At 31.8% G+C, this 13480-nt stretch overlaps 2 protein-coding genes across 2 annotated transcripts in view; one reads left to right on the forward strand and one right to left on the reverse strand.

Annotated features, from left to right (window-relative positions):
• Positions 1 to 716: 716 nt before the first annotated feature.
• On the forward strand, positions 717 to 3983 carry LOC130446620 (splicing factor C9orf78). Its single transcript, XM_056782991.1, has 3 exons — positions 717 to 1251; positions 1350 to 1566; positions 3259 to 3983. Exons 1-3 carry the CDS (start codon positions 828 to 830, stop codon positions 3470 to 3472), a joined length of 855 nt encoding a protein of 284 aa, XP_056638969.1. The 5' UTR covers positions 717 to 827; the 3' UTR covers positions 3473 to 3983.
• The window catches only part of LOC130446610 (plasmanylethanolamine desaturase), a 36023-nt gene continuing 26511 nt past the window's right edge, over positions 3969 to 13480 (reverse strand). Inside the window, exons 4-6 of the mRNA XM_056782980.1 lie at positions 9872 to 10083; positions 7886 to 8104; positions 3969 to 6718 (exon numbers count right to left, since the gene is read on the reverse strand). Coding sequence (XP_056638958.1) covers positions 6458 to 6718; positions 7886 to 8104; positions 9872 to 10083 — 692 coding nt within the window. The 3' untranslated portion in view covers positions 3969 to 6457. The remainder of the gene's footprint in view (positions 6719 to 7885; positions 8105 to 9871; positions 10084 to 13480) is intronic.

The raw sequence follows: 13480 nt of genomic DNA on the forward strand, positions 1-13480 counted from the left end.
AAAAAAATAATATCAATCAACTAAAAATAATAGTAATTGAAACTAGAGATCCCCTCTAATGGTCTGGAATTGCCATATTACAAAAAAACTATACTAAATGAGCTTTCCAGCAGCGATTTTGAAAATAAGTTTTTCAAAACAGATTTTATAATCCAATCAGTAGCAAATAAAAGAAATTTTTTTAAACAATCTATCTGGTTAATTTAAATTATACAATAGACTGAAATAGTCAAAATACGTTCTAGTGGAATATAATAATTCTGGTCAAAGTGAAGTTTCTTTATAATCTCGCACTCACAACAAAATCATTAATTTCTTTGATTTGGAAATAATTTTTTGGTATTTATATCCAACTGAAGAGCCGAGGTTAATATGTACTCAAATAAAGGTTGAATACAAATTATTACAAGGTATTTTACTCAGGTAATAGCTCATCACATTTTGGTTAGTTTCATTACTTCTCCACATAATGCTCAAAATACAGAAATTAAATGTAAAAGCTCGAGCTCGCTACATGCTTCCTGTGAGGAGATATCGCTGGTACAGGCGGATAAAACGCTAGAAATGCACATTTTCCACAAAAAAAATGCGATATTACCAAATAGCAGTTTGTTAAAATCAACAATGTATGCAATGTGTGCAATTCACCACTATTATATGCAACACGTATTACATACATAATTTGTCGTTGTCTATACGTTGGTTATCCTGAATTTAAACAGATATTATTGTTTTTTAGGTTATGTTTATCATATGATTATACCTTTTAAATTAGAGTAATAAGCATATTTAGAATTTAAGTAAATAAACTGAATTCACTTGTTAAAATGTGTGACGAAAAAACATCGAATTCTTCAGAAGCTAAAACAGAAATAAAATTTAAATCTAAAAGTCGTAAACAATTTAGAAAGCGTCTGAAACAGGAAGACAGTGATGATGAAGATAATTCAGAAGTTATTGCAAAATTACAAGAAATGAGAGAAATACAAAAACTTAGAGAGCGACCCAGTGGTGTTGACATAGTTGGTTTAGCACTAGGTACAAAAATAACAACAGACAATGAAATAAAAGATCCTTTCAATAAAGATATTGGAGGATTAGTATCTTTGAAAGCTTTAAGTAGCGGTAACTGGAAAGTTGACGATGCTTATGATACAGGAATAGGAACACAATTTTCCGTTGAGACAAATAAAAGAGATGAAGACGAGGACATGATGAAGTATATAGAAGTTGAATTATCAAAACGAAAAGGTAAAGTTAATTTATTTGAAATAGATTAACAAAATTCAATAATGTACTAATTGTCGATTATATATAGGTAAAAATTAATATTTTTGTATGTATTGTAGGAAAAGAAAAGCAGGATGAAGTTGTTGCTAACTCTAAAAAGTATCACACACCTGAGGAAATAGCTTTACTATCAGTACCTGAACATTTAAGAACAACCTCAAAGAAACAATCAGAAGAAATGTTATCAAATCAGATGTTGAGTGGTATACCTGAAGTAGATTTAGGAATTGAGGCCAAAATAAAAAATATTGAAGCTACAGAAGAAGCCAAACTTAGGTAAATAGAAGAATATAAGGATAGAGAACTCAATTTTTGTTTCTAAACTTAGATAACATGAATAATAAATTTAATAGCTTGAAGAAGATTTTTGAAAGATAATTACGATAAATGATGTGTTAAAACAGTGAGTTTAAAACTGAATTTTCATTTGGCTTTTCTTGAAAACACGGGCGATCTTGCTGAGTTTCTAAAAAGGCTGGTTTGGGGAAATCAACTGTGGGATATGTGCTTTCAGCATATTATGTAAACCTATGTTGGATGACTACCTAATTCATGATAGTAAAAATAGATTTTGTTATAAGAATTCTGAGTTGTTTGATTGTTAGAAAAGTGGAAAAAATCTGATGATAAAAAAGCTTATTAGACATATATTTTTTCCTTGGCTCACATAGGCTATTATCACATAAGTTATTTTTTCAACAATCACGACTTTGTTGTGCTACAAAAAGTTTACATTTGAAATTGGAAGCAATTTGTAGCTGTTGGTAGTTTTATGCTTTTAATGAAACTTTGACAAATTATTCACCTAAATCTTCATAAATCACTTTATCTATGGGTCAAAACTGCATAAAAATTCATTCAGAAGTTTTTTGGTTTATTATCAATATACTGGAGGCTTTTGACTTTTAATATAATGATTCTGAATTGAAATTACTTGTTTTTTAATATTCCACTTTAACTTCAATCTGTAAAGTAATTATATTAAGCAAATTGGTTGTTACAATCAACAAGATATGTAGGAAATAGTCCAGTGTCTAATTCCTCATATTTACAATTTTACGTGATTTATTGAGTTGGGTATTCAGGAATATGATAAGCTAACTTCTAAATTTATGAGATTTTTCAAATCTAACAGTTCTAAAATCTATTAGTCAAGTCACTTGTGTAATGTCTTCCCAGCCTCCAGTGATTGGGTGGTACCATTAGGTTCCTTTCTAGATTATTAGGATTGTTGTGAAGCCTTAGAACATATTTCTGAGATAGATTGGATATTTCTTCTTTCCCACTTTTCATTTGGATGTCCTAAGCAAATACATTATAGGTACATACCAAGGAGCATTTACAATACCACGAAAAACATTGGACTGATACCTTTCTAGCATATTGTGTTGGATTTGGAAACTGCGCCCCAGAGTTATTTCCCATAACTCCATATTAGTTTCAGATCGACGCCCTATTATCCAATATAGTTTACTAAGTTTCAATCCCATTTGTTTATGCTTTGTGAATATGTGTGTTCTCCAGCTAAGTATTTGACCTGCTCATGTTTTTATGAAAAATGACTATTGTATGTCACAGTTGGATATGTGCCCTCTCTCTGTGTGAAAGTAATGTGGACAGACTTTTCTTCATTCAATTCAATGAGCCATTGTTTGAGTCAAAACAAGGTTAATTTACAGTGCCTGAGATACTGCAGATGGATCTTGGTGAGAATATAGGACAGCATTGTCAACTGCATCTGTCTCAGAAGTTAAATTATTATCAGTCGGAAGGTTGTAACTTGGTCTAGCAATTTTATTTGAAAATGCCGGACTTTTAGATAAGATTTTAGGGTAATGAAATAGTTATGTGGGATGTTTTTTTTGATCTTATATAGTAGTCCATCATGCCATACCTTGTCAAAGGCTTGTGCTATGTCCAGAATAAATAATAAATTAGAAGTTAAGAATGATTTTATAATTTTTATAGGTTATTGTGGGAGAAACAGAATAAGAAGGATGGTCCCTCTCAGTTTGTACCTTCTAATATGGCCGTGAATTTTGTCCAACATAATAGATTTAATATAGCAGCTGGTGAAGTACCACAAAAAAAAGCAAAAGTTGATGAAAAACCCAAGAAAAAAGATGAAAAAGCCACTGATGATTATCATTATGAGAGATTTAAAAAGCAGTTCAAAAGATAGTTATACTATTTTGTTAATATTCTTTTTAATATTTCTTATTTACATTTTTTTATACATTCATCAATGTAATTTTTTCTTTATTGCTTTTTATAATAAATAATTTAAATTGGAATTAATTAAAACTCTAGATATAATAGGATTCTCGAAGAAAATAACCAGATAGCTGGAATGTTAACTCAGATACAAAAACTTCATTTAGAAAAGTGGAAGATGACATATTTGTGCAAATTAGTTTTGTCCTTTTGTAATTTCAGTTAATTGTTATCATCTTCAGCAACCCGTCAAGATTTCTGTAACTGTTGGTTATATTGAACTCACAGCTACCTTGTCTAACGCACGTTTCGATAACCAAGTTATCATCTTCAGAGACTGAAGCTGAACTGTATCTGAAGACGATAACTTGGTCATCGAAACGGGTGATTTTGACATTTGGTATTCATATACATTTACATGGATTTCACTGTAATGGAAGGACTTGGATAATTAATAAAACTACTTTTTTGTTATAAAATTGATTTATTTCTAATTTAAATCATGTATTAGGTAGAAAAATTAATAATCAACATTAATAAAATGTAAAAAACTTGCAAAGGCACATAATTGTATTCACTCTTGAGGACAAAAAAATTGCTTGTAAACTTTGCATTAAGCATATTGATTTTTGTAAAGCGTAATATGAATTAGAACAAGAAAACTATATTTACAAACACTATTTTTGTAATCTTGTAGCAAACAGTGAATCATCATTTCATTCATCAAATTTTTATCAGGGGAAAGCGGCTGCAAAAAATAATTGAAAAAAATTAGAAGAGCCTTAATATGGTTTCAGACCAAATAGAAATAATAAAATAGGAGAAATTTGGCATTATAAAGTTGGAAGCCAGGAAACGAGAAATGAAATAACAATTAATGATTCAAGGATCCAGGACTGTCCCAACATAACTATAAAACACATTTAATTTAAAAAAAATTATATAAGCTCTTTATTGGCCCGTTCTAGTCCTAGCAGAAGAAAAGATTAATAGGAAAACTAAAAAAAAAAGAAAATTGGAATTACTAATTGTAAATTTAACAAAAATTTATCTATTTCAAAGAGTATTTTTTTGTTTTCAATGTATTAAAACATCACGAAAAATAAATTTAAGCATCCAGTATTTCAAGAACCTAGATCTGTTTAACTTAATTCTAATTTCAATGCGGTCCCTGGAAATGTTGAGAAAATTCTACATTGACTACATCAAAAGAAAGTTATGATTAAGGTTATGTTTTTGGAATGTCAATTTGGCGTACTAGGTATATTTATTTTGTTCACCCCCCTATTTTAATAAAGGATGATTATAACCAGGATATATAAAAAAGATAGAAAAAAGAAGAGGTAAGCAGTTAGACACAAGCATTACTAGAAGTTCAATATTTGTAACCTTATTCATATATAAAAAAATTGTACGAATCAAAAAACGGCAATTTCGATCACTAAAAATCTTTTCCATTTATATAAACAGAGGGAAAAAGAGGGTTTTCTTGTAAATTCCTCTACTCAAGTCTGGTTTCAAAAGGATAAAAGTTCAGGTGCTGGCCTATGTACTATTATGTAACTTGATAAAATTTACTATTATTATTTTATTAATTTATTATATTTCGCATTATTAATTGATTATAGGTTTGTAAATATGTTTTTTTTCTTTCTTTAATGTAAAAGTGCACTTGTAATTTTAATTATATATATTTATATAAAATGGAGTTGCGTGTTTGTATGTGAATTTTAACGACACTCTGTAAATGGAATATATTAACAACAAGGAAACAGGAATAATGGAAAAATTAAATTTTTTTAAATACCTAATATCATATTTTTGATATAAAAATTATTTAGTAGTACTAGTACTCTATTATTATAAATAAAAAAATAATGAATCTGGTTGGTTTACTAAAATCAAAGTGACCAAATGGAATAGTATTTATAACATTATTTTAAGTGGCAAACCAGACAAATTCCAATTACTATAAAAAGACTGTTGTTTCTGAAGAAACTAAACACAAACCAAGGAAGGATAAAATACATTTTGCAATGAGTACTCTGTACCAATTTGTTTATGATCAACAGATGAATGGGTACATAAAGGCATTCCCTGCGATCAACGACCTCCATTATCATACTTTTTTTATGAGCCTCCAAAGAGATTTACCTGTGTCCTGTCTAATAGGTGTCCATACCCAACCGAAAAAGTTCCCATAAAAGCTTCAAAAATTTTGTCAAACTTAAGCAATATGTGCCCAATGAACACCAGCCATTCTATGAAGATCTTATAAATTGGCCAGTGAATAATAATAACATCCAAGAAGATGAATAGAGGCCAGGGTTATTTTACTTTACAACTTGTTAAAAGGGCATCAGTCGAGAACTTTCAAAATTTTGAAAAAAATACAAAACATAAATTTAGAAGAACAGTTGTCTGAAATATTGTTGATTTGATGATATGCAACATCATGAAATTATTAGAATTGTTATTTTTTTTTATTTTAATACTTTAAACATTTTATTCAATTTTCTCAAAACTTGTATGTGTTGGTGTAGTGGTATGAGGTTCCAGAAATTCCAACTTACTTCTGTGTCAAAGTGAATTTCTTCATCGTTTGATTCAATGGGACTATTAATAGACTTTGTTTTCCCTTTTTGCTGTTTGCCTTTGTAAAATAAGACTATCAATGATTTAAGCGCAACTGTATGACTGATAATAAATAAAAATAAAAAAATTTGATTTACGATATCTTTTTTTTTTCTATAACACCAAAACAAAATGGTATTCCACATTTGGTCACTTCCTCTAACACATAAATATTCAGTGGAATTTATTGAAAAAAATATTTATTATCAGAAAGTATTGTGACAAACATTCAAAATGCCATCCATCAAGCATAATTGATTTTAAACTTTGAATCAACAAAAATGAACAATATTAAATAATATAACAACAAAGAAAAATATCACGTTCTTTTTTGGGCCCATTTCATATCGTCAGCTCGAGGTTTATAACCTATCAGAGTTTCGATGATAATTTCCAGTATACTCCAGAACCTGAGTTTCTCCAATGGCCAATTCAACCAACCCGTAGTTATGCAAAAGTATGTTTCGTGCGGTGCCACGTGATGGATACGGTGATGACGACGTGGGAGAATGATACGGTATTCCTGTAGGAATATCACCCAACCAGGTAAGTCGAAATACGTGTGAGACCATTTGTGTATCTGAAAAATAACATTCAACATTTATACTGAACACACTGTTTACACCAACACTCACAATTACACTATCAGACGAACGTTTCGATAACCAAGTTATCGTCTTCAGAACTGTTTACCTTCAGTCTCTGAAGACGATAACTTTGTTGTCAATTCTGAATGGTACACCAGCATTTGTTTGCCAGAAGTGTTCGAAAAAATTAGTGAAACCAATAGCAGAAGACGAATTATTCTCTACCACGACAATGCGAGCTCAAATAGTTCAATCAAAAACGTTTTTGAATAGTCAAAACATCGAATTGATGGGTCATCTACCGTACAGTCCTTGTTTGGCACCTCTATCGGAATGGAAAAATTAGTTCAAACGCATGCAAACGTGTAATGATCTTGAAAGAGAATATTTCCTAAAGCAATGAAGTTATATCTAATTATAAATACTTGTTTTTATTTGTCTATATCAAAACTTCAGTAGCAATTCTCATATAAACCCATGATATGATGATATTAATCGGCGAACAGCTATAAAGAAGGCAAATGACTAATCGGATTGGAGATTTTGTTAGCGAAGAAGGCTAAAATGGTTCTAACAGAACCAATGAAATCAAACACATATTTTTATAAGATAAATATAAACCACCGCAAAGACAATGGAGTACAGCCATCGGAACTAATCTTTGAGAAATACCTTCTATAAAACTAGGGGATACGAATGAGATTATAGGCAAACAAAGAGACGTAAATTACGATTAAATCCTGTCGACGTGACATGGGAATCAGTCCAAATAAAAACTTTTTTGAACAGTCAAAACATCGTATTTATGAGTCATCCACCGTACAGTTCTTGTTTGGCACCCAAGAATTACTTGTTATTCCTGCAGATCAAAAATAAATTGCGAGTCAACGTTCTTCTACACCTGAAGAAGCGCTTGATGCGTTCAAATCACATGTTTCTGAGGTACCTCAACCGGAATGGAAAAAATACTTCGAAAATTGGTTCAAACGTATACAAAAGTTTTAATGGAGAATATTTTGATAAACAATAAAGCCACATCCAATTATAAATATTTGTTTTTATTTGTCTATCTCAAAACTTAAGTAGCAACCCTCGTTGACTCTAACAAAAAAGTTTCTAAAGCATGTCGTTCTCATACTCAAAAATTTTTAGAAATTTACCTGATTGGTCATCGCCACGAAAATGGCTAATAAAAAAATATAGCAGTTCCACGTAAATTTATTTTGAACATCTTCTTTTGATAGCGTAAGAAAGTCCCACACCATACGGCCCAGGAATGGTATTGTCACCATGAAATTGTCACCGTTCGTTTCGATGAAATCATGGCGGGTAATGGATGTTGGATCAATATGGTGTTCACGGAATGGTCGCAGAAAATTCTGCAACAAAACAGTCATAAGATTATTTACTTTAGTGCACAAAAATTACATTGAATAGGAATACGACGAATTTGAAAAAGAGCTGGAATTTATGGAAAACTAGCTACAAATGGTGGCTTATTTAATCGTGTGTTGGTCGAAATAAACTCGGAAAAGCAATTTTTTTATAAAATTAATTTTGCAAAAGAAATTTTTTGTCGAAATGTAGAAAATAGTTTGGCAAAATTAAATTTGGAAAAACTTAATGCGGAAAAGTCATTTATTTCTTGACTAAAATGAAGTTGAAAAAGCTATTCTTGTCAAAATTATATACGAAAAAGCCTTTTATTGCTCAAAAATGACTTTTTTGTGAAATAAGTTTGTCGGAGACAGAAATTGTCCAATTAATACCGGAAAAACCCTTTTTATTCAAAATTAAATTTCAAAAAATTATTTCCTCTCGAATTATATTTAGAAAAGCAAATTCCGCCCAATTTATATCTAAACTATATTGAAAGCTTCATTTTTTTCGAAAATTAAATCTAGAAAAACAGTTGTTTATTCTCAATAAATCCGACACAGACATATTTTCAAAAAATATAATTAGGGAAACTTTTTTATCCCGTTTTAATTGAGGAAAGCCATTTTTGACAAAATTAAATTTGTGAAAGCTAGTTTTTCTTCAGATTAACTCCGCAAAATCCATTTTGGACAAAAGTAAATATGGGAAAAATTGAGCAAATAAATGTTGGTAAGCCAGAATTGGATTTAGAGAAGCCTTTTTGGACCAAATTGAATTTGGGAAAGCGTTATTTTTGCAAATAAAACTTAGAAAATCAAATTCTTGGCCAAACTTGGTTTGGATAACCAATACATGTCCAAATTAACGCCAGAAAAGTCATTTTTCACAAAATTAAATTTATGAAAGGTATTTTTAATCCATATTAACTCCGAAAAAATAAGTTTTTGGACGAAATTCAATATGGGAAAAACTTTATTATCCAAATAAAATTTTGGTAAGCCATGTCTTAGCAGATTTGAATTTAGAGAAGCCTTTTTGGATCAAATTTTAATTGGGGAAAAGTTTCTGTTGCGAATAAGACCTAGACAATCAAATTATTCACCAAACTCAGTTTGGAAAAGCAATTTATGTGCAAATTAAATCCGAAACAGCCATTTTTCACAAAATTAAGTTTGTGAAGAATAATTTCTATTTAAATTAACATCGGAAAATATATTTCTGGACAAAATTTACTTTGGATAAGCATTTTCTTGTCTAAATAAAATTTGGGTAAGACGTTTCTTAGCAGAGATGAATTTGGGGAAATTTTTTCTATTCACATTAAAGTTAGTAAAGCCATTTTTTTTCCAAAATTAACGTTGTAAAGAGGAATTTCTTACAAATGAGAGTCCAAGCTAAATCCGATAAAACAATTTTTAATAGAAATATATTCAGATAAAGCTATTTTTGTCTAAATTCAATTTAGAAAGCTAATTTTTGACAAAATGAAATTGTAGAAATCATTTTCGTTAAATTAAATTTGAAAAGTCAATTCAAAGTTTAGTCCAAATTAAATCCGTTAAAGACACTTTTTAATTGGGAAAATAGGGTGGATTGGATAGCAATTCGTAAGCTAATCCCACGATTTTTCCATGGAAACTGCACACATATTATTGTCGGGCAATCAATTTTTTCTAAAAATAAGCTACATCCTTTTCATATAACCGTTCCTATTTCTGAATAAATGATTCAAGTGTTAAATAGAAAAAAAGTACTTAAGTACTTACTTTTCCTATTACAGGCAGTTCGATGGATCCCCACGTATCTGCCGCCCAGTGTACGAAACCAGAACCGAAATCAGCGGTTACTATACCGCAAAAAGCGGCTACAAGAATGGTACTCAGTTTCTCTAATCTTATGTAGTAACAAATAAATGCGAAATTTATAACCATCAAAGTTAGACAGATCCCAACGCAGATACATTCTTGCGTCCTTTTACCTGCAACATCAATTTTATTAAAAAAATAATTCATACTAGAAAATGCAGACAATATTCATCTCCGAAATGATATTGATTTGTTACGAATTCGTCCACGACGTAGACCGTGAAGTCGGTCCTGTTCGGTTATAATAGAAGTATAAAATTTGGAGAAAACGCCGGTTCGCGACGTTTTTTATTTTGTTTTTATTAACACGTGTTTCATCACATCAGCGATTTGTTTACATTGTTTTCCAACCAGTTACTTGGAAGGCCTTTTTATTCATTTGATTGTTTGTCGTAGTGAAGGGAACGAAATATAAAACTAACCGCTGAATTTAAATAAATTAAATTAAAGAAAAGTAGTGAATAGTTAATTGTATAAATAATGATTTATTATATAAGTTAGTTAAGTCTAGTGTAAAGTATTTAAATAAATTAAGTAAATAAGAACATTACAGATTTAAGAATCCCGTTATCGTTTTAAGGAGCCCAAAATAATCAAAAACTCATCTAGTTAGTCATGGATCAACATAATATTTCAATCCACACTATATAAATCTGTAATTGTTGACATAGTGGTAGTATTCAGTGTGACTATCACCAATGGTTCCGGCAATTCCACAGAAGAAAAGTAACGAGACGAATCGACTTCGAAATCTGAGGCTCTTAGGCCCCATACACATGCGGACGTTAGATGCCGCGTTATTCGTGCGTTGGGGAAAAGTAGTCATCAGTCAAACAATAGAGTTTGAACAATTAACTTGTGTTTGGTTATTATACCACAGGAACAAAGTAAGAAGAAGAAAACGGCGCCATCTATAGCACTAACGAGAAATCATATCGTATTACATAATAGTGTAAACCGAGGGAGAGGTACGTATAAAATATAATGAAATACTGCACAAAAACACATTTATAAAATAGTGTCAAATACCGAAACCAAAAATTACGATACGAACAGATCAGTGCGGATTTTAGATATGCCGGACTTACGATGTTCAACTGTAGATGACAGATAAGTCATGGATTCATTTGTGACATTGTATCCAGAACTGAGAGAATACCCCCCAAAGTTTTTCAACTATTTTTGTAGCAGTATAACTTTGTTTGATCATTACCTTTAATCACACCAAGCAGACTTTTTCAACCCTCTTTTTTAATAATCTACGTATACCAAATATATTTTCGTTTTTCAACTTAGCTCTACATCAAAGGCTTCGGATTCTTTTTTGATAGCATATTGATAGAAACTTGTCAAGTCAATAAAAGCGAGCGCTTGTCTGATCATATGTACGGTGCAATTATCACTCTAGTGATTCGAAACGCCCTAAAAATGCGGCGGTTGCACTGAAAACTTAAGAGTACCGCGGTTGGGTGACGCCTATACAAACCGCTCGCTGGCATGTGAACGGTCCATTTGATCCGTTCACTTGGCTAACGTACGTTTAGACGAACGCAGCGTCTAACGTACTTATGTGTACAACAATTTATTTAACTATTAAATCGCACGAATGCAATTACGTCACTCAAACCACATAATGAATGACACAAAACACATGATAGATGAAAGATGATACATCGCACATAATGTCGTCCCACTTAACGCCCACAATGATTAGTGGTGGTTTATAATTCCTCGTGCCTTGTATATTTCCAAACTATAGTATGTGACGAAAGAGTATTACGCAATTGAATGATTAATAGAATTGCTCTATTTTTAAATCGTTAATCGTTCCCCACCCTGTATTTACAAATTGGAAACAGGTGCCTCAATAGTTTGCCGTTAATCAAATTACGCCTAATAGCTAACGCAATGGTTATTTACTTAGGTTCCTACCTATTTTTCATACCATTTTCCCAGCTGATTAGCGTCGGTTCAATTTCATTTTAGCGATAAAAATTCGGGAAAGTTCCAACCCTAAAAATAGTGCCGCAACAAATAGAGATGAAACAATTACAGTGCAATTAAGTTATTTAACAAGAATGCGTTACTTTATGGACGCACTGTATTTTAGAAGGTATGAAAATTTTCTGGAGAACCGACAACATTGTATAATAAGTTTAACTTCATGCCTCTGGATTAGAAGATTTAAGGTGCATATATTTCTAAAGCGTCAATTTTAGTGAAATCTTAAACCTACAGAAATCCTTGCACATGGAGATAAGTGTAGGTCAAAAAGACACAGTTTATCGCGTATATCGACCTTTTCAGCACACTGATTACATCTGTCGTTGACTATCAACAAAGAAAACGTCCAATCCTCTACAATATAAAATCTAACAAGTTTCAGGAAAAACCAACATACTCACTCCCCACTGATTCGTGAAAACCTCTCCACTTACTTCTTTATACGAGCCCAAGGGGCACACTGTCGAGCGAAGGGTCGACCAAATCAATGGTCCACTCGACATTCACGCGAGAACATCTCGAATCGACCGCATCTTGTCTCTAGTCGAATTACGTTGTTCTAAGAGGTTAAGCACGCGCGTGGATCCTAAGACACGGGCCCATATGTCTTTTCCGCAGCCCCCAGAATTCGCGAATATATTTATTTTATACCAAAGGCTGCCATTTTGTTTTTATTTTCTCCACTACTGGTTGTGATTCAGTTGTTTACTAAGCCTTGGATGATTCCTGGCACGAAATAATCCGTCAGCTACCTTAACTGGATTTTGGAGTGGGGTTTCAAATTCTTGAATCTTCTCCTAGCAATCCCGTCTAAAGTTGAAAGTATGTTTTTCTTATCCAATTGTATCCTGATATATAAACGTTCACTATTTGCCACAGACTGATTTTTCGCTAACTTTGGAGTTTGTACTTACACTGAAGATGCGTTCAACATGATTGGGATGACAATAGCCACGATTAAATAGAACTTCGTCTTTAGTTTCAATAGTCTTGTCCAAGAGCGTGCCAAAAAATCTAAATTATGAAAAAAAATCAATAAAAAAAGTGATTTGCACGTATTTTTTCTGCTACATTTAGAGCAACAGCAGAACTTGGATGAGTCAGTTAATCACTGGAGATGAGATCTGGGTATTTGAGTATGACTCCAACTATCGTAGAAAGACTCCAAGAAAATCAACGGTGAGTGGAAATGGGTGGATAACGTCCACAAAAGCGAACATTTCCAAATCGCGACTGAAGACAATGTTAATCGTAGCTATCGCAAATATGTTCCTACCGACTAAATAGAGACTGGATAGAGCGATTGAAGGTATGTGTTTTCTAGTACAGGTTGGATTTCGCACAACGACAATGTACCATTGATTTTGCAAGAGTTTTTGATAAAAAAAAACATTTCACCGATGCCCCACCCACTCCCGATATTGCTTTTTTGAAGTCACATCTCATTATGGTGGGTGTAACCATAAATGGATTAACTTCAGACGATTAAAAGAATACTTAAGAGTA

This window comes from Diorhabda sublineata, chromosome 1 (genome assembly GCF_026230105.1).
Source record: "Diorhabda sublineata isolate icDioSubl1.1 chromosome 1, icDioSubl1.1, whole genome shotgun sequence".
NCBI classification, from domain to species: Eukaryota; Metazoa; Arthropoda; class Insecta; order Coleoptera; family Chrysomelidae; genus Diorhabda; species Diorhabda sublineata.

What these genes read in the sequence shown, in the direction of transcription:
- LOC130446620 (XM_056782991.1), top strand. Translation starts at nt 828, where the DNA reads ATGTGTGACGAAAAAACATCGAATTCTTCAGAAGCTAAAACAGAAATA. An exon ending in TGAATTATCAAAACGAAAAG is followed by an intron (nt 1,252 to 1,349) that starts GTAAAGTTAATT and finishes TATGTATTGTAG; the next exon opens with GAAAAGAAAAGCAGGATGAA. An exon ending in ACAGAAGAAGCCAAACTTAG is followed by an intron (nt 1,567 to 3,258) that starts GTAAATAGAAGA and finishes TAATTTTTATAG; the next exon opens with GTTATTGTGGGAGAAACAGA.